The sequence below is a fragment of the Plenodomus lingam genome, assembly GCF_022343315.1.
Source record: "Plenodomus lingam strain CAN1 chromosome Unknown contig_9, whole genome shotgun sequence".
Classification (NCBI taxonomy): Eukaryota; Fungi; Ascomycota; class Dothideomycetes; order Pleosporales; family Leptosphaeriaceae; genus Plenodomus; species Plenodomus lingam.
This window is the reverse complement of record NW_027093973.1, coordinates 712,784-734,119: the sequence shown is the minus strand read 5'-3', so window position 1 is coordinate 734,119 and position 21,336 is coordinate 712,784. Positions and strand designations below refer to the sequence as shown.

The 21,336-nt window shown below is 51.6% G+C and overlaps 10 protein-coding genes across 10 annotated transcripts; 5 read left to right on the top strand and 5 right to left on the bottom strand.

The window, feature by feature from the left end:
* Positions 1 to 293: 293 nt before the first annotated feature.
* IAQ61_010774 (uncharacterized protein) lies at positions 294 to 1,368 on the top strand (the record flags this gene model as incomplete). The annotated part of the gene is made up of 3 exons (XM_066098928.1): positions 294 to 393; positions 668 to 827; positions 927 to 1,368. The coding sequence occupies 3 exons, from the start codon at positions 294 to 296 to the stop codon at positions 1,366 to 1,368; spliced, it is 702 nt and encodes a 233-aa protein (XP_065951086.1).
* A 149-nt stretch (positions 1,369 to 1,517) lies between these two features.
* On the bottom strand, positions 1,518 to 2,557 carry IAQ61_010773 (uncharacterized protein; the record flags this gene model as incomplete). Its single annotated transcript, XM_066098927.1, has 3 exons — positions 1,518 to 1,883; positions 2,014 to 2,428; positions 2,523 to 2,557. 3 exons carry the CDS (start codon positions 2,555 to 2,557, stop codon positions 1,518 to 1,520), a joined length of 816 nt encoding a protein of 271 aa, XP_065951085.1.
* Positions 2,558 to 3,718: 1,161 nt separating this feature from the next.
* IAQ61_010772 (uncharacterized protein) lies at positions 3,719 to 4,889 on the top strand (the record flags this gene model as incomplete). Its single annotated transcript, XM_066098926.1, has 6 exons — positions 3,719 to 3,741; positions 4,221 to 4,306; positions 4,421 to 4,424; positions 4,477 to 4,576; positions 4,743 to 4,804; positions 4,856 to 4,889. 6 exons carry the CDS (start codon positions 3,719 to 3,721, stop codon positions 4,887 to 4,889), a joined length of 309 nt encoding a protein of 102 aa, XP_065951084.1.
* A 541-nt stretch (positions 4,890 to 5,430) lies between these two features.
* IAQ61_010771 (uncharacterized protein) lies at positions 5,431 to 6,318 on the top strand (the record flags this gene model as incomplete). The annotated part of the gene is made up of 3 exons (XM_066098925.1): positions 5,431 to 5,520; positions 5,569 to 5,868; positions 5,924 to 6,318. The coding sequence occupies 3 exons, from the start codon at positions 5,431 to 5,433 to the stop codon at positions 6,176 to 6,178; spliced, it is 645 nt and encodes a 214-aa protein (XP_065951083.1). The 3' UTR covers positions 6,179 to 6,318.
* A 255-nt stretch (positions 6,319 to 6,573) lies between these two features.
* On the bottom strand, positions 6,574 to 10,065 carry IAQ61_010770 (uncharacterized protein). The gene is made up of 4 exons (XM_003834733.2): positions 9,770 to 10,065; positions 9,480 to 9,719; positions 9,191 to 9,425; positions 6,574 to 9,141 (listed from the first exon to the last, which is right to left on the bottom strand). Exons 1-4 carry the CDS (start codon positions 9,964 to 9,966, stop codon positions 6,838 to 6,840), a joined length of 2,976 nt encoding a protein of 991 aa, XP_003834781.1. The 5' UTR covers positions 9,967 to 10,065; the 3' UTR covers positions 6,574 to 6,837.
* A 617-nt stretch (positions 10,066 to 10,682) lies between these two features.
* On the bottom strand, positions 10,683 to 11,041 carry IAQ61_010769 (uncharacterized protein; the record flags this gene model as incomplete). Its single annotated transcript, XM_066098924.1, has 2 exons — positions 10,683 to 10,710; positions 10,767 to 11,041. The coding sequence occupies 2 exons, from the start codon at positions 11,039 to 11,041 to the stop codon at positions 10,683 to 10,685; spliced, it is 303 nt and encodes a 100-aa protein (XP_065951082.1).
* A 646-nt stretch (positions 11,042 to 11,687) lies between these two features.
* Positions 11,688 to 12,782, top strand: IAQ61_010768 (uncharacterized protein; the record flags this gene model as incomplete). The annotated part of the gene is made up of 2 exons (XM_003834731.2): positions 11,688 to 11,809; positions 11,903 to 12,782. 2 exons carry the CDS (start codon positions 11,688 to 11,690, stop codon positions 12,780 to 12,782), a joined length of 1,002 nt encoding a protein of 333 aa, XP_003834779.2.
* Positions 12,783 to 14,423: 1,641 nt separating this feature from the next.
* IAQ61_010767 (uncharacterized protein) lies at positions 14,424 to 16,506 on the top strand (the record flags this gene model as incomplete). Its single annotated transcript, XM_003834729.2, has 5 exons — positions 14,424 to 14,601; positions 14,669 to 14,831; positions 14,888 to 15,931; positions 15,996 to 16,190; positions 16,386 to 16,506. The coding sequence occupies 5 exons, from the start codon at positions 14,424 to 14,426 to the stop codon at positions 16,504 to 16,506; spliced, it is 1,701 nt and encodes a 566-aa protein (XP_003834777.2).
* Positions 16,507 to 16,560: 54 nt separating this feature from the next.
* IAQ61_010766 (uncharacterized protein) lies at positions 16,561 to 17,743 on the bottom strand (the record flags this gene model as incomplete). The annotated part of the gene is made up of 2 exons (XM_003834728.1): positions 16,561 to 17,614; positions 17,670 to 17,743. The coding sequence occupies 2 exons, from the start codon at positions 17,741 to 17,743 to the stop codon at positions 16,561 to 16,563; spliced, it is 1,128 nt and encodes a 375-aa protein (XP_003834776.1).
* Positions 17,744 to 18,387: 644 nt separating this feature from the next.
* Positions 18,388 to 21,025, bottom strand: IAQ61_010765 (uncharacterized protein; the record flags this gene model as incomplete). The annotated part of the gene is made up of 6 exons (XM_003834726.2): positions 18,388 to 19,529; positions 19,712 to 20,020; positions 20,128 to 20,327; positions 20,598 to 20,642; positions 20,739 to 20,844; positions 20,989 to 21,025. 6 exons carry the CDS (start codon positions 21,023 to 21,025, stop codon positions 18,388 to 18,390), a joined length of 1,839 nt encoding a protein of 612 aa, XP_003834774.2.
* Positions 21,026 to 21,336: the final 311 nt, after the last annotated feature.

Sequence of the window (21,336 nt, the reverse complement as noted above, 5' to 3'; positions counted from 1 at the left end):
TCCGTACCTACAGCAGGTTTAGGTAACCCCGAGGACTAACAGTGATTCCAACCCGTACCGGTAATTATCCGGATTTCGATCGCGTCTCGCTGCACGTCTTGTCTCCTCTTACGCGTCGACCAACGGATCCGCGCTGGATGGTATCGCGCATGCCCCGCTTGCGTCATGGCTTTACGGTACACCCCTGGCTCTGCACTCCCACCCAGTGCTAATTGGCGCGAACCATGGGGAATCTTTCCAATAGTTAGTCGCAGAGTTGACTTCCTTGATGTTAATTGGGATGTAAAGACGATATGGACAAAGAGATGACGCTCTGGAAAATGAAGATGAATTTGGAGGAGAAGAAGAAGAAGAAGAAGAAAGGATCATACTCTACAGTCTACAAGTGCTCTGGTAAACCCACCATAATAGAGTAATCCGTACAGCGCATCGATCTGGAACCGTCATCCCCGACGCCAATGTACCATGATGCCATTTCTCCTCAGTGACAAATAGCCAACTCGAACCGGGTTTGTCAAATGGTGAACATCGTTCATGGAAGCTGCAGACCTGAATCCACAGGCTCGGACATGGCATGCAGAGCCGGACATGGAACCGCAAGAGCTAGAGTGTCGAAGAAAGCGGGCGCTGGGCCTGTATAAGTAGTGCCTTGCTGCTGAGGACCTAGTTGTCTTCTTCAACCCTCCGCCCATACCTGAACGAGCAATTCTCAGAGACCCATCCGTCCAATCACCTGGCAAGATGACCGACTTCCAAGGAAAATGCCACTGTGGTAACACAGAGTGGACTGCGACGCTGCAGAAGGACCAGCAGGCTCATATTCTCTGGTAAGGTCATGTCCCACCTGTGCCGGTAGCCCATCTCATGGATGGGCTTCTCGAAAACGGCAGCTGAGACTGAGATGAAGATGCTAATATGGCGGCTAGCCATTGCAACACATGCAAAGAACTCTCGGGCTCGACATTCACGCTCAACCAAATCATCCCTGCCAAGGCACTGAAAATCACAAAGGGGGATGACTTGGGCAAGTACACATACAAGGGCGACTCTGGTACGTCTACCTCCTCTCCCCATCCTCCTTCATCTCTTCATATCAACGCCTCCATTCTGCACAGTAACATGGCTCGATGCGCCACCATGCTCACCTTTTCTGCAGGCAGGGACGTCCACTGCTACTACTGCAAGGTCTGCACTTCGCATGTCTACCACCAACAGGAGGCCCTCGGCCCAGACAGCATCGTTCTGCGCACGGGTTTGTTGACAGAGGGAATCCAGAAGTTTCAGCCTGGCGCGGAGATCTTTGGCAAGGATAGGTTGAGCTGGGAGAAGGAGGTTGCGCAGACGTTTGACGGTATGCCACCTTCGTAGGATGGATTTTGATTGATGAGCAAATTGGAATTAAATTCAAGTTTTCACACAATTGAATGTATTCATCTTGAATTTCCAATCTTTAGTTTTCCAATTTGATGTTTTCTACTACACCATGGTTTTCTTGGTGATCAAAAGCCAAACAGGACTTAGTCTAGATTGGGGAACTGTCTTAAAAAGTGACTGGGGCACTCATAACCTCCCGGGTTCTTGTCCAAGTACAGTTGATGATACTCCTCTGCATCCCACCACTTCCCCGCTGGCAGAATCTCTGTCGTGATGCCGCCCTTCCACCACTGCTTGTTGGCCTTGTCTGTGACTTCCCGTGCAATCTTTTCCTGCTCTGCGTCGTGGTAGAAGATTGCGCTACGGTACTGGGGGCCACGGTCGGGACCCTGTTGGTTTTCGGTGGTGGGGTCGTGCATCCTGAAGAAGAACTCGAGGAGGGTGCGGTAGGTTACTTTTTCGGGGTCGTAGATTACTTGGAGTGCTTCTGCATCTGATGTACTCGTTAGCTATAGATCCTGGCATCTATTGGCCCGAAAGCATGTCCGTATTACTCCCATCCTTCTCATCTCTTCCTCTCTCTCTCTCTCTCTCTCTCTCGTCGCGAGGCAACTTACGTCCGGTCCGTCCACTACAGACCGCCCTGTAGCCTGGATTCTCAGTGTCCCCGCCAATATAACCCACGCGCGCATCATACAGTCCCTTGTTCTGGAACTGCCGTCTGTACATGTGCTCAACGCCCCAGAAACATCCGGCAGCCACAGTGGCAGTTTGCGCACCAGCCGGGGCCGTCATGGGTGGTGCGGGGGCAGAGGACATGGTGCTAGATGTGAAGGGGCGCAGGAAGCGGGTCAAAAAGGACATAGACGCGTAAGAGAGGGCGATGACAAGGGCGAGAGTGAGGAGCTTCAGGGTTGGGTCTTGCGAGATTTGTACGAGGGAATTGGCGTGAAGAGTGGGGGTTCTGGGGGTAGAGGGGAGACGGGGGAGGTGTATGTCGTTTGGATTGATTTTGGGATAGGGTTTAGGATTTGCCTCTTTTCGATCATCGTCTCTGACGCCATGATCACGACTGACAAATCGACCATTCAGCCACACAGGTGGCGGGCCGGTCGCTGTCTCTCTGCTGTCTTTTTGCTTTAGTCTACCTCGAGGCACTGCTCGCAAGCAGATTGTCTTTCATGACTTGTTTTTTTTTGGTCTTTCCCATTGCTTGTTGTTTTCATCTACAATTGTGCCACCTTCGTACATGAGCGTTGCGGACTGGCTTAGCGAGCTGTCATCCGTGTTACCTACATGTCGCCTAGCGGGTTTATCCGGACATACCTATGTGATGGATGTGTAGTGCGGGATCGCGCCGCCTGTCACGCTCAGCCTAGTATAACTTCAACTTCTCCCTCCCATTGCATTGCTCATGAGATTTCCCGTCACATCCAGCATGTCCCTACGGCTCTCGGATCGATGGTGTTTCTCAGATCTCGAAAGACAGGCTTGTTTTCCTCAACGACTCTCTTTTCCTCTTTCTCGCGCGCGTCCTATGCGGAGCAAAAAAGTGCGGGGCATCGGGCTACCATTAGCTGATGAATCAGACGCTCCGGGTAAAGCTGGTTGATTAACTAAACATCAGCTCATAACAAGCCAGCATAGAAGTTATACTACTGCGTAATATCAAACTAGATTGTGGCTCAAGTCCGTCACGAACTATTTTGCAGTGCTACTAGCAACATATAGATATCGTAATGCTGTTCTGTCTAGTTCATCTGTGGCGGTGACTGTTGCGCTTACTGAGGGTGAGTTCCTCATCCCAGGTTGGCTGGGATGCGTCCCGATTGGGCCTAATAACTACACTCGCTAGACAATGACATCTTTGGGTTCTCTCCTCCATCTTCTCATCTCAATACATTACTCACTTTCTCTCTAGTATCAAATACACGCTCGACACCCACCTATATATCGCGATATATCAATGTCCACCTCCCTAGCCGTGCGGAAACCAACACTCGTTCTCTGCTCTCACTGTAATGCTTCGCTAGTGTGCCTCCCTAGTAACAGCGAGGGAACCAATTGTGCAACCATGAACGATGCTCACGATTTCAATGCTTTAGACGTCGCGAATTCGAAGAGGAAGACTCAACAGCTCACAGTGAACGACTTTTTGTCTAACAGTTTATCAAACCCCCTCCCCCCTAAAAGTGCTCAGCAGGACCGTGTCGCTTCGAAAAAAAAAAACTGTTAGGCAAATGCAGCTTCAAGCAAGGCGTCGTCGTCACAATTCGAGCAGTCGCTTTAGATTTGCTAGTCTGAAACATTCCAAGATGATGCACTTCGCCAGGTCACCGTTGATATGGCGTACAAGACGTTGGTGAAGTATGTAATCTTTCGCTGGGCTCACACAGAATTCCAGCTGACCAGACACGACACTGCGCGGGCTCACTACATTTCTCAAAAGAGCTACACCGGCCATTAACTTCCTCTTCAAGTATATGCTCTGCCCTTTCAGCGAAAAGACTCTCGGCTCTGATCCTGCAAAGATGCATAGACGTGAGGATGACACTCAGATGTCACTTTACTCTTGACTCGACATCTCAACAGCTCTTTCAGCCGAATTCAATAGAGAACCACAGCATCCGTCGCGCGTGGATGACACGAGGCTCGTAATCAACATCCAATTTATCTTGCCTGAAGTCATCTACCTCGGCTATATGCAAGCAGTGGTGAGCCGATGCCGTCGCTTGCGAGTTCTGGGTCTTTGTGACCACAATTTCTGCAGCTATTTTAGTCTTTTGCTCTACAAAGCTCGTACCTGCCCTTGCCAGCTTCATGCTCGCTAATTTTCATTGATGCAGGGTCTCGAGCCTCGATGCCACGACAAGCTTTAATATAAGGCTAAACTCCTCGTCAAGCCTACAACCTCATTCAGATCTGCGACATGGTCCATACTCGAAATCTTACATTACAAATTCGCTCGTCTCTTGATCACTTTACCTTGCTGAGCACTCGCTTCCCGTACATTTTGCCGCCGCTGCATCGCGAGCTGGTCTGATAGATGAGTGCTCCACTCGCTATAGTCGCATTCGCTGATGCCTGATCGTTCGCACCCAGTATCCAGGCCCGGAACTTCTATTTTCGGCCCAGTACCCCAGGAAAATATATTCATCCAATTCGACTACAATTTATTTCCACGATGTTGCCCACGCGCGCGGTGGGTCGCGAGAAGCAAGCGAATCTGCAGGTTGCTCCTGGATAAGGACTTCTGTACTCCAGCCGTCATCTGACAGCATGATAACGGTGCTATTGATTGCAATCTTGCCTGTCACCTATCTGCACTCTCCAGATCCTCTATCGGCCCCGACATAATAGCACGACAGCTCGCGAAACAATGCCAGGTGGCACGTGACCGGGAAACATCATATCGTATTGCCGCTCAGCTGCAAGTATTGTTGGCTTTGCTAGCCAAGCATCTGCTGACTCAATATATGAGTGGACATCATTCCAATATGCCTGGAATCGACTGAATCCAACAATTATACCATGGTCTCTATGCTAGTCCTGGTGCTCGCGCTTGGCATTGTCAATAGAAACCGCATTATGAGGGTCTATCAGGCTAGTATACCACCAGAAACGAAACCTGCAGCAAGGATTTGGACGCCATCGTGGACACTACCTATTCTCAGTCGGTATTGCAGCAGGATCTATATGCAGCCCCAGGAAAGTCATATCACGCTTTCTGGGATACATGAGTACTACCGAGACACTTTCGCAGTTCTGGGCCTGTGGACATGAACTGCTGCCCGTTCAGCCGTACTCGATATTATATTGATACTTGGCAGCTCCTATCACTTCACGGGCTGCAGATGGTATCACGACACATGCTGTTGCTGCGGACAAAGCCAGGATACTCAGAGGATATGAAGGGCTGCCGACAGACTGGTATATAACCTGGTCAAAGAACCCATTTATGATCAGCAATCAGCTTCCAATCTCGTCTCCATTGTACTACCTTCTCCTGCTCCACAATCCCAGAATTTCGAATTCTAGACTCTTACTCTCAACAATATGAAGTGGCTTTTTGCTTTCCTTCCCTTGGCTGCTGCTGCTCCAGCTCTCCCTACGTTTGAAGCTGACAATGGCCCCCCACCTGGAACGGTAAGTATCATGAAGCGTATGATGATGGTTTTTATTAACACTACGCAGGTCAAAATCAAGAGCGTCGGCTACGGAGGTACCGGATGCCCCCAGGGCACTGTGAGCTCCACCATCCTGGGCCACCGAGACACGGTAACTCTCATCTTCGACGAGTACGTCGCGTCCATAGGCCCAGGTATCGCTGTGACGGAGCAGCGCAAGAACTGCCAGCTCAACATTGCCCTTGACTACCCTGGTGGTTTTCAATACTCTATTCTCTCCGCCGACTACCGCGGCTACGCTTCTATCCAAAAGGGCGTCCAAGGTACCTTGAAGTCGACATACTACTTCTCCGGCCAGACCGATCAGGTATGCTTCCCCACCCCACCCTTCTACACAGCCCAAGACTGAGACTCCGCAACAGACCAGCACGGCCTACACCTTTGAGGGACCCATCACCCAGGACTACCTCAAGCATGACGAAGCCGACAGCACATCGGTAGTCTGGTCCCCTTGCGGCCAAGCCGGTGTCCTCAACATCAACTCGCAGGTCCGCCTGACGAGCTCCAACCCGGCTGCCACCGGTCTCCTGACCACCGATTCTACCGACCTCAAGTTCACACAAGTCGTGTACGTGCAATGGCAAAAGTGCACTACCAAGCCCAAATCAGTGGTTTAGATGGCTGATTTTTTTGGTAAAGTGAAGAACCGCTCAACAGCACTTTGAGTGTGCAGAGTCCCTGGGAGTTCAAAGTGGAGCAGCTACAATGGAGAAAGTGTCTATGATGACGAGGTGAGTGTCGATTAAGAGTAGTTGCCAGAATGAGATTTGCATTTTGTCTGAATACCGTGTTTCTCTTTTGCAAACTGTAGTGATGGTCCCTCTAGTGCTACCTAAAAAGTAAAAAATACTTACAAATACCTTACCTACAGGATATTAGCAAAATTAAGGCCTCTAATTTCCACTACAAAAGTGTTAGTATTGCTCATCTTCAGCTATCCTACCATCACCCATTTTTCGGTTTTTGGGCCAGCGCTAGAGACAGTCAAGAATTATAAAAGTCTGAACAGTAAAGGCAGCGTCCGTCATGTTAAAATATGCTATGAACACGAATACATCTATGCTCCGGTACCCCGTAAGCCAAGATAAAGACAGTACAAGAAGAAAAACCAATGATGCACAAACAATGAACTCCTGATGCAAACTACCATAGGCAGTGACCCCAAGTACTAAATCACCAACTCAACATCGGCCGTTTGAATAATGCATGCAACTACCAACCATGTTTGCCCATTCATCAACGCCAAACCACCACCCAAATATGTCGAGACAATTAATCACCGCCAAACGCTCTTAGAATTCGGCATGAAACTTCCCCTCGACCCAGCTGAGCCATTCGAACTGTTGCTAACAATCCGAACAGGCGCCCGATTCAACGCAGGCTCCCTAGGTCCGGAATCTGCCATCGTCGTGCGCCTTGCAGGGCCCTTCATGATGGGCGTTACCCTTGGACCGAGCACATTAGACTGCCAAGTACCATCATGATTGCCTTTCACCATCCGCCGCGCCGCGCCAGCCGAGAGCAGCGAGTTCTCGTTGGGTGGACTACACGATGCTGCTGTAGGGCTGCGACGACGGTGAGCGCGGTTTATAGGGATGGAGCCTTTGTTCATAGAGGAGCGGCGCTTCATGGCTGTGCTAATTTGGCGGGCGTCGGCACTGGACCACTTTTCTTCTTCGGAGGAAGAATCTCCGCTGTTATCGTTTCGTCCATTGGTCTTGGCGTTCTCGGCCATATTGAGGGCGGTTTGGCGGAGCGTGTTCGTGCCAATCTCACGGAGTGGTGATGTATTGTCTGAATCAGAATTAAATCCAGTAGTGGTACGGGGTGCAGGGGAACCGTCTGACCGTTTGGAAAGAGCGCCGAGTGCAAACCGGCTGGAGCCTTTCAAGTCTACAGACGCTTTCGGGGGCGTTGGGATGGGCGAGGATCCATTATGACCAAGTGCTGGTCCTGGGATATGAGTGGAAAATTGTGGTGGCGGCTGTTCAATCGATGAGCTGGTAGGCGTCGATTCGAAGTGTTCAGGTGTCTTCTGGAATTCTGCCAGGGTACCGTTCTCCGTATCGTCTCGCCAGCGTACACCTCGCTTCGACTTCAACGGGGACTTCTTCTTCATTGGCGAGAATTGGACGCCTTTCTTGTTGACCTGAAGGACTTTCTTGCGACGCGGCGATCCTTTCATAGGTGAAGAAGTCAGGTGTGGTGCATCTGTGAATGAAGGTGGGGCTAACGCTCGCAGAGGTGATGGGCCCGCGACGTTGACTGGCTTCCTCCTCTTCGGTGTTCCCCGATGGCTTGGAGCAAAGAACTCTGTTACTGGAAGTCCACCGTCCGGACGGATAACCTGTGCGCTGGCATTTGTGCAGGAGTTCATGATCTTGGTGAGAAGCTTGCGCGCTGCTTCGACGGCCTCATTCTCATCCATTTGGGATATTTGACTTAGTATCGCGACTGTTTCGATGTGTGCCTGTACAAGTACTTGAACGATGGCAGCATCTCCACCCCTTTCCTGCTCCAAAACAGCGTTGAGAACTTCACGATCAGCATTCGACTTGAGTAGCTCATACTCCCTCGTTAGATTGGCTGCGTCATGACTGTCGGTAGATCCATCAACCTCAGTCAATGCCCGGAGCCCAACATGTAGAGCGGTATCCAGCTTGCCAGCCCAATTCGTGCGCTCCATTCGCCGATGGCAGTGTTGCCGAGTTTGTTCCAACTCAGCCGAAATTCCGACTGCTGTATCTCTTATAGCAGCCACCTGTGATGGCATCTCCTCTTGCTCTCGAGCATCCCTCACATGATCGAACGCTGCTATCCATGCAGAGATAAGAGAAATACGCTTCTCCGCTTGCTTCAGCGTCTTCATCATGTTGAGACGGTCCCGGCGCTCGTGTTCTGACTCGGCATATGCTTGACGCAAACGTGCCACTGCGTCTCGCAGCACCCCATCCTTCTTTTCACTTTGCTTCTGGAACTTGACAAATGCGCTGCCTTCGAAATCCTTCTGCTTCTTCATCAACTCATCAATGAGATGCCGCTGTTCGTCGATCTTGACCAGGTAGTCTTTCACGTGCCTGTTGACATTGTATACATTCTTGGTGACCTTGGTCTGGATGTTCTTCGCGCGATTGGCGTAGCGTAGCGTATTCTGCGTCTCATCAAAGTGCACACTTGAAGGACTGACACATACGATCATGACTGTTCGACAATTACCACCGAGTGAGAACTTGAGCAGTCGCGTCAATTTAGAGTTTCGGTATGGGATGTGATTGCGCTTTCGAGGATCGCATAATGCATTGATGCAGCTCCCAAGTGCAAGTAGAGACTTGTTGATGTTGGCACCTTCTGTGAGACGTTCCCCACGGTTTTTTGTCGCGCTTGCACGCTCACTTCCTGCCAGATCAATGATGCTGAGCGTGGCCATCGTGTGAGGTTCGTTTACTGCTGCGTTTCGGTCTTTCGAGGATACATTAATCTGGAGGACGGCGTGTGATCGCGAAGAGGTAGCGTTCGCTTCAGTGGGGGACATGGTTCGGTACTCATTGCCACGGACAATGATGTCCATAACTTCTTGGACCTAGTACAAGGTCAGTATGGGAAAAGACTAGGGCCTCTACCCCTCTTACATTCTGTGGCCTATGACTCGAGAGGCCAGCGACGGAGACGGCCTGATTGGCGTCTTCTCGCAGCATCAGAGGCTGCTTACTTCCACCTTCCACCAGCAGATCGCGAATGGTCTCGTTGTAGATCTCCAGATAAGACAGTGTAATCTCCGTCACCTTTGTTTCTTGGACCTCTTGGATCTTCTCGAACAGCTCTTGCATTGTCATGAAGATGATACCGGGCTGTTGTGCTGTTCCTCTGTACTTGTGTTAGTTTCTCGAGTAGCGGTGAGGGGTGTTATTGACAACCTACGTGATCGTGTGCGTCTTTCCACAGCCAGTGGCACCATATGCAAATACGGTCGCATTGTAGCCATCGAGTACGCTGTCGAGGAGGGGTTTTGTGGTCGCTTCGTATACATCGCCTTGCGAGGTCGTGTCGTCGAACACACGGTCGAAAGCGAACGTCTGGTCCTTTGCTCGCTTTCCTTGGGGTCCGACGGTTGATCGTGAGAATCTTGTAACAGCATGATCTTCTGGGGGATCGAATATACTGGAACCTATCAGCTTTTGACATATCAGATGCTCCGGACCGCTCCTTACAGGCACTTCTCGTCCAGGACCTTGATGACTGGCCGAATGCCCTTTGAGTTCACCTTGGGAGTTGGTATACCCGCCAGCGAGCCATCTCCAAGAAACAAGGTTTGATCATCCGTCCTGGTCAATTGCGCAGCCTCTCGAATCGTAAAGGGACGCACTCGCACCGTGACCGAAATAGAAGACGCCCCACTGGCGGCCATGGTTGCGCTGTGCAAAGGGTTAGTAAAAGACCTCGAACCAAGACCGCAACCTCCAGGATCCAGAAAACAAAAGCCGCGAGCGAGTGTGCGGTGTTGCGGGTTGCGGGTTGACGTACAGTATGACGATATTGCACCTTTCCGACTTTCTGTTGTTGCTCGCGCTCGGACCTCGTAAACAGACAGGGATCTGTGAAGGGCAACCACGACCCTGAGGCCAGGCACGTGACGCTGTTCCAACCTGGCACTTGGGCTACTCGCCACTTTCACAGCACCGACCACGCCTCCTTTTCCCGTTACACGACACGTGCAAGGGGGAATATGAAGCGCCTTGTTAATAACAACTTGGTTGCCAGGGCTATGCCATCTCCACACTCATACAGAGACCTCTGGCGCCAGCTGAAAACAAGAAATCAGTAACAATCAGATGATTGAACTCAAACTCAAGCAATGCTACTACAGTTTTATCACATGTGAAACTTTTAGCAAGATAAATTTTATACTGCAAAACAGTCTCTCGATAGAAGTTTTAAGCATCTACTTCTCCAACACAGTAGAGGTAAGGTATTATGTAGGGTTTATAGTCAGCTGTGAGCACTGCAATCGCTAGACAACGCTGGAGACTGTTAGCTACTAATTATCCAATGCTCATTGCTAACATCCATTCTCTTCAAGAACCCGATTCCTCCTGCAAATTCCCCAATTCCGGCGAAAGTCGGCTAACCATTTCCTCCTCTACCATGTGGACTATACGAGTATGAGGTACTTCTTGTGTCTCCTCTGAAAGCGCAGCCTCTACTAACCTATTTGCCACCTCAGACCCCCCAGGAAAGCGCTCACGGCGACCACGGTGATGCTCATCTTTGAGAATTTCGAGTAATCGAGCGAGAGGTAGCGTCTGCGGCGGCGTAGTAATCGCTATATCAGCGCGGACAAGCAGTCTCCTCATGAATTTCTGGACACCAACGGGTGAGCAGTTGCCAATCTGCTTGGAGATCGCGGTCCATCCAAGACCTTGGCAGCGAAGGGTTACAATAGCGGCGCGCGTGGGTATAGTATATTCACCACTGTGAGGCATTCTGGGTAGCAAGAGGCGGTTGAAATGGCTGCAAAATTGCAATATTTTGGCTATACAGTGTGGTTGAGGATGCTAGGATTCGCCACGCCAAGCCCACTCACATGACTTCCGCACTACCCGCGGATACGAGTAGTGTACCGGTACCTTCGCTTCGCTCAGCTTCGTAATTTAGCGGCAAGCTGTAAAGTGGATATGATATGTTAAGATGGACTCAATCTTGAATACAAAAGAGGCACACAGTTCAGTACTCTACAAGATCTACTACAATGTAAAGACGTACTACTCTAGCACGTTCACGCACTCGGCACAGAGGCCGAGTTGCCAATCATGACGGCCATTCGCTCCACTATATTGAAAATCCCCACACTGTGCCCGCACGGCATGCGATGCCTAGAACCATCTCGAAGATCGTGCTAAGAAGACGCCATTGCCGTCGCAGGACTAAGGTACCCGGATCCCTTGCGGCCGACTTGAGCAGCTTTGTTGACGTCATGTAGCCCCGCGGTTATGTTAAAATTGAATTTGTAATGTTGCAATTGTCTAGAGTAACTAGACAGGTGCAAGCAAAGTTGGATTGTGAAGCCTTTAAATCCTTTTGACCTTTTTCCAGAAACCAAGGTCAGACAAAAACGACTGATTACTCAAGATGAAGGAAGTACAAGTCGCAAAGGGGCTCCAAACTGCCATAAAGGATGTGCCTATCCCAGAGCCGGGACCAGATCAGTTAGTTATCAAGGTGGCTGTTTCAGGGAGCAATCCCAAGGATTGGTAAGTTTGGTAAACTTCTTTTCATTCCCACTCAATCAATCCAATTTCATCTCTCCACAACTCCTAGAACCTAACAACTTCTCCGCCAACCAGGAAAATCGCAGAGTGGATCCCAGACTACAATGCCAACTCTGGAGACGACATCGCAGGCATCGTCCACAGCGTCGGCGCCAACGTCTGGGAATTCAAGCCCGGCGACCGTGTCGCCTCCTTCCACGAGATGCTCACCCCAGGCGGCTCCTTTGCAGAATACGCTCTTGGCTGGCAACACACGACCGTCCACATCCCGCACAACATCAGCTTCGAGCAAGCCGCAACCATCCCGCTCGCCGCTCTCACCGCAGCCATCGGCCTCCACCAGCGCCTCGGCCTACCGGACCCATGGACGCCAGCCAAAGAGCCCATTCCCCTTGTCGTCTATGGCGGCGCTGCAGCCGTAGGGGCCTATACCATCCAGCTTGCGCGCCGCGCAAACATCCACCCCATCATCGCCGTCGCCGGGCGCGCTCAAAAATTTGTAGAAGGCTTGATCGACCGCAGCAAAGGTGACACCATTGTCGACTACCGCCAAGGCGATGAGGCTGTCGTGAACGGGATCCGGGATGCGCTCCGCGGCGCGAAATTATCTTTTGCGTTTGATGCGACAAGCGAACACAACAGCTATGTCAATATTTGCAAGGTTTTGGAGAAGGATGGGCATTTGACGCTGGTGTTGCCGGGCAAGGGGTATGAGGGCATTCCAGAGACGGTCCATCAGACGATGACGAATGTGGGGGAGGCGCATAAAGGGGACAAGGATTATGCATATGTGGCGTTTAGGTATATCATGAGAGGGCTTGCCGAGGGTTGGTTCCGACCGCATCCGCATGAGGTTGTGCCTGGCGGGTTGCAGGGCGTGGAACAGGGACTGAGGAATTTGAAGGATGGCAAGGCGAGTGCGGTCAAGTACGTTTTTAAGATTTGGAGCGAGTAGAGTTGAAGGGAGTGCTGAAGAGGAGAGGGAGAGGCGGGGATTACTACGAGCGTTTCAAGACGAATCTGTCTAGATGATGGTATTGTATGGTGAATATTGATACTATACTTGACGCGTATTTTCCCCTTTCGTCTCCTTCAGAGCGCATCTCTACAATGGGTCTATACTAAGCTTGGCTGGTATATATGACGTCTGGATGATCTTACCTACCCGAGCTTCCTAATCCTTACCTTCTACCGAAACCAATACTGCCCACGCCGTACACTCAAATACTGCCCACCTGGATATTATAGAGTATCATCGACTTTCAACTAATACATTTTAATTGGTACTTTTTACTCTGTCCAACATCAGCACTTACGCTGTTGAATAACCTGTGCAAACAGAATGGAACACTTGAGCACATCAACATACACCCTTGAAGTACTCTATGAACTCTCGCCAACAACAAGCTCTTGTTCACGATATCAATCTCTTGATTGCTTTTATAAACGTCTTATAAGCCCTCTATGTGTTCGCATATCAGCCACATATATGGTAAGATCTATTTGGATTGAAGTAGTATACTCGAATAATGAGCAGTCAGTCGCATCCCTATGTATGTTTGTATTTCTACAAGTGTGGGGTCATGTAGAAGAAGAAGAAGAAGAAGAAGAAGAAGAAGAAGAAGAAGAAGAAGAAGAAGAAGAAGAAGAAGAAAAGACTTTAATATAATGCCATTATCGGTTTTACCTAGTCCTTGGAGTTGTAAAATCTACAAGTCAAAGATACGAATATAAAAGTAGGTTGTCCAATCCTTTCATACATACCAACAAGGAAGCACTCTGGTTAAACGTACATTCTAGGTACACGTCGTCACAAACACATCAAGACGCCCATGCATTCACCCACCCAGCATGCATCGGCCACACTCCTCAAGACTCATGCACAGTCACCCAAGCTCCTCATCCTCCGCGGCTGACTTGCAAAGCCATTGGCTGCAGCTGATCCACCTCGCCCAGCCGCCTCTCTCTTCTTCCCCTCTTCATCGCACTCGACCCGTCCATCCAAAGGGGAAACACATTGGACAACAAGGCCATGCGAGTAGGTAATGATGACCCCCAGAATGCGCCCATAGCAGTGTCAGCCGCCACACGCGTACCACCCAAGTGCGTAAAAGAAAAGAAAGGATGTCGGAGAGGCGCGATCACGCGGTGGAGAATGCAGCGGACCGGATGGCAAGCTCATGCACGTTTCGGCAGCCTGCAGCCCCCGCTTCCCAATAATCTGCCATTGCTGATGTGTGCAGAGAGTGTATATAGCATCCGTGACCCCCGTCATCCTTCTTTGCCAGTCTCTTTTTTTTTATTCCAGCTGTTGATTGAGGTCTCCTTTATCTTTGCATGTAGCGGGTTTTGTTTGCTTACCAATTGAATTGCTAAAGATACGAAGGTAACAGGACGGGCGGGCTCACGTATCGACGACCGACTACCGGTGGTCCACTTCGCCGCCCCCCAAACCCGAATCCGACGTCATTTCCCGCCTGAATCCCATACCATCTCCCAACGCCAACCAAAGAGCTCCAGCGCGCAAAAAATAATCAGAGAAAAGAAGAGTATATTTTATCCAGAGTAGAGGGGGAGCAGCAACACTATCATTGATATGTCGCTGTCTCAGCGCGTAACCGCAATAGAGGAGCATGGCGGCTCCTGGAGTAGAGATTCGAGCACCAGCTCGAGGAACCGGAAGATGAGCTTCAACCCCGTTGGCACCTGGACAGAGCCGACGGGCGAGGAGTCTACCATAGGTGCTTTCGAGGTGCCCAAATGGAAAAGACTGTGTACGGAATACGGAATACTACGACAATCTGTAGTATTCAAACATGTACAGAAGCTGACGTTGCACAGTACAGGTTGGTCTCGCTGTCATCTACTGCCTCTTCGCTGCAGGCGTCGTCTTTGGCTACGCTGCCATCAAGCCCGTTTTGCTGGACGAGGGTGTATATCGGAATCTTTGCACAAAAAAAGAGCTCGACGAGAATGTCATTGTGTGTTATGAGCAAGAGCTGCGGTAGGCTTGCAAGTCGTGAGCTGGGAAACGCCCAATACTGATCAAGGAATACGTAGACTTAACCTCATGTTCACTGTCGCCGCCGTATCCACCAACGTCGTAGCGCTCCCAGTCGGCACCATACTCGATCGCCATGGCCCACAGACGACCAGCATCATTGGCGCTTTCTCTACTGCCCTGGGCTCACTCCTATTCGCATTTGCAAACCAACTGCCATTTGATGCTTATATTCCTGGATATCTCTTCCTAGCCTTGGGTGGACCCTTCATCTTCATCTCCTCTTTCCAGCTTAGCAACACCTTTCCGCAATACTCTGGCTTAATATTGGCTCTCCTTACCGGCGCATTCGACACCTCCAGCGCCGTCTTCCTCGCCTACCGACTCATCTACCAAGCCAGTAACCACAGCTTCCGCGTCAAGAAATTCTTCCTCCTCTACCTCATCGTTCCCATCTTCATCCTCGTCGTCCAAATCCTCTTCATGCCCGCAGTCTCCTACAAGACCGTCGGCGAACTAGTCACCTCCGTCGAAGACGAACAAGTCGAGCACGACTCGGACGACGACATCACCGACACCGCCACCGTCGAGCGCCTCCGCGACGCCCGCCGCGCCCACCGCGACAGCCTCGTCAGCGAAATCACCAGCCTCCTCGGCACCAAAGATGGCGCCCGCCAAGCCGATGACGAGAAGAAGAAAAAAGACATCTCCGGCGTCTGGGGCGCCCTGCACGGCCGCACCGCCGCCCAGCAAATTCGCACCCCTTGGTTCGTCCTCATCACCCTCTTCACCGTCCTCCAAATGACGCGCATCAACTACTTCGTCGCCACCATTCGCACGCAGTATACCTACCTCTTTCACGATTACGCAAAGGCCGTTGAAATTAACAACTTCTTCGACGTCGCACTGCCTGTGGGTGGCGTGCTCTCCGTGCCCTTTATCGGTCTTTTGCTAGACAATACAAGCACCACCTTCACCCTCGCCCTCCTCGTCACGATTGCAACTACAATCGGCATCCTAGGCATCATCCCAGAAACATGGGCCGCATACTCCAACATCATCCTCTTCGTCCTCTACCGCCCCTTGTACTACACCGCCGTCTCGTAAGTCTCACTTTCCCCCTAAACCCTTTCATACATCTCACTAACACAGCCAACCAATAAACAGCGACTACGCCGCCAAAGTCTTCGGCTTCGCCACCTTCGGCAAAGTCTACGGCCTCATCATCTGTCTCGCCGGCCTCCTCAACTTCTCTCAATCCGCCCTCGATGCCGCTACCCACAAACTCTTCCACAACGATCCCGTGCCCGTGAATGTCGGGCTCTTGGTGAGCGCGCTGCTGGTCGGTGTGGTGCTCGTGGGGTTCGTTTGGAGGAGGAGTGGGAGGGTGGGTGGGAAGGGGAGGGCGGGGGAGGTAGAGCAGGCGGAGCGGGCGGAGCGGGTGGGGTTGTTGAGGGAGAATGGGAATGTGGGTGGGAGTTTGAGTCGAGGGGAGGAGGGGAGGGGGAGGAGGTTGTGAGGTGTGGGACTTTTTTTCTCACTATTTTGATGTATTAGCCTCGCCCTCTTCTTCCTCATGAGGAATATGAGAAAGAGTGTACAATATGCTGGACAGAAAAATGTTCCCATCCTTGTCGAATTCCCAAATAGCTTACTCGTAGTCGTAATAATGCCTTGAGAATCTCAAGAGATTCTCAAACCACACATGTACGAAACCCACCCCTCCCCATCCCTACAACTTCCTCTTCCCACCCAAAACATCCTCTCTCCTCCTAACATCCACATCCCTCGGCCCCTCGCGCTTAAACCGCGTCGTAACAACCCACTCCCTAATACCCCTCCTCCCTCCCCCCAAAACCTCCACCTCTTCCCCCGGCCGACTCAAATCCAAAACTGCCGTATCGCGATCCACACCACCCACGCCATCCTGCCCACTCTCGCCATACTCGCCTCTGCCCAACACAATCGGGCTGATGCAGGCCTCAGCCCAGCTGACCTCGGTCTCACCAGCGTAGACGCGGGGTGCGGACAGAAAAGCCAAGCAGTGCCGTCTTTCGGCCTCGAGTTCGGCGGTCGAGGGTAAGGGGCTAGAGGGGCTGGTTACGGTGGTGGAGAGGAAGGGGGCGAGGAGGTGGGTGAGGAGGAATTGTGGGGGGAAGAGGATGATGCGGTTTTGGCGGGCGAGGTTGATCCATTTGTTGGGGGGGAGGAAGCGGGCGGCGGTGTGTTCTATGCCGCCGTCGTGGGTGGGGTGGGGGATCATGAGGTCGGCTTCTTCTTCTTCTAGGCCGGAGTTTGGTGGTGTTCCTGTTTGTGCGGGGTTTTTCGTCGGGGAGACGGAGGATAGGGGTAGGAAGTAAATGTACATTTGGGTGGAGAAGCGTTTGGGTACGTTGGGGGGCGTCACCCAACGGGTGAAGGGGATAAGGCTCTCTGTGTCGGGAATAGCGCCCCATTTCTCTAGCAAGTCTGTAAATTTGATGCTGCCGGAGTGCACGGCGTGACGACCTTGCTCGCGCTCAGAGTCACTGATTTCGGTGAAGAGTTTGCCGGTTTTCTTGGATTTGGCGAGCAGGATGCCGCATTCTTCAAAAGTTTCCCGAACGGCGGCGAGGCGATAGGCAGGGCCATCAGAGTGGCGCAAAGGATCGTTGACATCTGGTATTGCACCATCGTGAGTTTTGCTCAAAGCGCCGCCAGGGAAGACATGTGCAGAGGCGAAGCTGGACGCTTTCTTGACACGGTGGAGCAAAAGAATCTGGTTGGTGGGGGAAATCAAAAGGACACTTGTATGGCGTTAGTCTGAATGGAAACTGGATAAAGTGGCAGAATCATAGGTACCTCGCGCTCGGCCGTGGCACCTGTGGAGTCTTCGGTGTCCTCTTAAGAGGCTTATGATCTGCTGTTGTCGACATTTCGCGTCTACAGGAATTCGCGAATTTCTTAGGACTCTCTTTCGACCAGCATAGGATAGATCCAAGTAGTGTACCGGTAATTGTTGCGCACGTGTGCCTCGATTCGTGAGATGAGGTGAACAAGTGGTGTGGGCGCAAAGAAGTTGTGAACACAGATTGAGAAAAAACACGAATTGGTAGCAGTCTATGTACAACAATCGAAAGAGAAGCAGTACTGAAGCTCGGCTGAAGCATCGTCAGCCCACGGTGAGGGTCACTGTGGACCGACGGTGCATTATGATGTGATTAGTTGGAGAGCGTTTGGACGCGGGGAACGAGCCGAGGTTGTGGGGAAGCTTGCAGGCTGTCGCCGCCCCCGAGTCGTTGAATTGTGACGGGCTCGTGAAAGCAGGGCTTGTGAAAGCAGAGCCGCATAGAGGCACGCTTGGCAGCATGTCAGCCAGCACAGCGGGTGAATAAAAACAATCTGCAATCAAATATAAGGTCGCGAGATTCCGTGGTATCATTGCGTTTGAATCTAATCATTACTCCAGTATACAAGCATCAATCATCATCCCATGTCTAAACGAGGGTTCAAAGCAAACCAGCTATCCTCCCACCGAACGCCCTCCCAATGCAATTTTGTAGCTTCTGTCCGCTCGACTTTAAGAGTAGAGCTTCTTCTCAAAGCTGTGCAGACCGTGTACGTTGCCCTCAGCCTGTGCGCTGGCAGTACGGAGTTCAAACCGGACGGTTCCATTGGCTACACCTTCGTGCAGCGCTGCGAGGCTCTTGATGCCAATGTCTTGCAGAGAGTGCTGGACACCAGCCATCAAGTAAGGAACAAACTTCGTGATGGAGCCACGGTCCTGGACAGAGCCAGAGACACCTTGAGCAACTAGAACGCGGTCGCCCTCAGAGAAATAACGAGCTGTACCGGCGTTGCTGGCCTTGGCGTCCTTACCGCCAGCCCCCGCCTTCTTGTCTTCCATGGCAGCAATACTTCCCATACCACGGTAAGCCTTGACGAGTTGGCCATCACGGCTGACAAAGTAGTCACCAGGAGACTCGGTGGTACCGGCAAGAAGACCACCCATCATCACGGCGGAGGCTCCCATAGCCAGACCCTTGACAATGTGTCCAACATTTTGGATCCCACCGTCTGCGATACAGGGTACTCCGAAACGTTTGGCAAATGATGTCACGTTGTAAACCGAAGTGGCTTGGGGTCTTCCAACCGCCATAACCTCCTGGGTGATGCAAGCACTTCCGCTACCCATGCCAATACGAAGGCCATCAACACCAGCAGCAATCAGAGCAGCGGCCTGCTCGCGGGTGACGACGTTTCCACCAATTACATCGAGCTGGGGGTAGGTCTCCTTGACGTACTTGATCATGTCAACCTGGTACATGCTGTGGCCTTGGCTGCTGTCAAGGACGACAATGTCGAGACCAGCATCGACAAGCTTCTGCAGACGGTCCTTGTCCTCAGCGCGGGTGCCGATAGCCGCAGCGGCGATGAGCTGCTTCGAATGTGGGAGCTTGGAAGCCAGTGGGTAGTTGAGGTTTTTCATCAAATCGGAACGTGACAGGAGCGCAATGAGATTCCCTGACTCGTCAACGATTGGCAGCTTGCCCTTCTTGGACTTGTTCAGGATGTCATTGGCCTCCTTGAGCTCAACGCCGTGGCGGGCGGTGACGAGGTCGGTAGACATGACCGCAGTGACTGGGTCGTCCAACTTGTCATGGAACTGGATATCACGCGGAGTGATGATACCGACGAGCTTGGAGCGAAGCGTGCCGTTCTCTGAGAACGCAAATTAGCTTTTGCGCATACGCATTTGAGTGTCAAGTCAAGAGTTGTGGACGAGGTCAGATTACAAAATCTCCACAGCACGACGGAATCGTTGCGGATGAACGAAAGTTAATAATATAAGGTTGATCATCATGAAACAGGGCAAGGCAGGCAGAAATCAAATATCGACTTACCAGTGACTGGAAAGCCGCCAAAACCCCATTTCTCCTTGAGCGCCTTGGCTTCAGCGACCGTGGTGGTAGGGGAGATGACGACGGGGTCGAGGATGAAGCCGTTCTCGTAGCGTTTGACTTTGCGGACCATCTCGGCCTGGTCCTCTTGCGAGCAGTTGTGGTGGATTATACCCAGACCTCCAAGCAGAGCAATGTGGATAGCCATGTTGTGTTCGGTGACGGTGTCCATGGGCGATGAGACGAAAGGAGTCTTGAGGGTGATGCGCTTGGTGATTGGTGTGTCGAGGGTGACTTCGGAGGCAGGGAAACCTGAAGGAGGGTTAAAAGGCTGTACAAGCCGGGTGATTTGTGCGGGCTGAGCATTTCCGATATATGGACCAGGCAAAAGCAAAGCGCTCAAGGTGGAGAGAACGCACCAATGTATCCAGGCAGCATGAGGAAGTCATTGTAAGTCAGACCACCATTCTTCTTGGAATCTACAAGGGTCTTGACGTCAATGCCATCACGCTCAGGGTACTCGTTCTTGAGGACCTCGAGGGCCTTGGTGTAGTCCAGGGCATTAGTGGCATTGTTGGCCATGGCGTCGCCGTTGGAAATGGGCATGATCGAAAAGATGCTTTCTCAAGGAACAGAGAAGAGCAAGAGTGATACGACGCTTGACTGAATGAAACAGACCGCAGTTCTTGACGAGGACGTTGGCCGGGGAAAGTGGAGGGCTTTCCCAAGAAAAGAAAAAAATGGGTGAGAAAGACGGGGAAGAAAGAATTTCAGTGGGCGGTGGTGCCAAGACCTGCGTGACCCCGCCGCTAGCGCGATTTGGACGTGAGCGTGAACTTTGTCGACGCGTCGCAGCTGAGCCGAAGGGCGCGTGCCCAGGTATACGTACAGAAGAAGATGGTATATGTACCGCTGTCGAATGGGGGCGGCATATCTTGTAGCCGTTAGTATTCTGGTGTGTGTGTGGAAAGGATTTACTGTCGAGGTTATGGTGTTGATGCGCTCAGACACGTGAGGATGGCGTAGGTACCTAAGGTGGGCAAGAGAGAGACTGCATCTTAGGTAGCGGTAGTGCCCTGCAAAGGCGAAGACAGCGTACCTAGTCCTCCTCAAAGACTTGCTCGCAAAGTGGAAAGCTTCATGGTATCGTCATGTCCAAGTCAGAGGTCCTGTGGAGGGCGAAACGCAAAGGGCGAGTGAAGGGGGAGAAAAGCACCTGTCGTCAGAGGATAGGAAGTGCAGGGCAGCACGGCGCAACACAGCGCACAGCGCGTACCTACCGGTAGGTACAATGTAAGGTCCAGCATCCAGATGCATCCTCTCAAGGTCCAGCAAGGTCCAGCTTGCGATACTCGACATACACAGTCAGGCCCTGTTTCGGCGCTTCTTCAGTGGTTGTGCGACGTGGGGTTCCAAGGTTGTGTTGGACTGGCCTGGGCTGGATACCGGTAGACATTCATTTGTACCGGTAGCGGCGGGACCGGTTTCCCGTGACAACAACAAACATGGCTTAGGGATAAACAACGTTTTTCCAAGGGCAAGCTCGGTCCACGCACATCCAAACCTTCAGCCTGTCTACCGTAATCTTACATTCCGCATTACTTTCTTTGGTCCGAGACGGTGTTGAG

Excerpts from the sequence above, each read along its gene's own strand:
- IAQ61_010770 (XM_003834733.2), bottom strand. The coding sequence starts at position 9,966 with ATGGCCGCCAGTGGGGCGTCTTCTATTTCGGTCACGGTGCGAGTGCGT. Across the intron at positions 9,720-9,769 it reads GTCCTGGACGAGAAGTGCCT|TATATTCGATCCCCCAGAAG; the intron begins GTAAGGAGCGGT and ends GATAGGTTCCAG. Across the intron at positions 9,426-9,479 it reads GGAAAGACGCACACGATCAC|AGGAACAGCACAACAGCCCG; the intron begins GTAGGTTGTCAA and ends ACACAAGTACAG.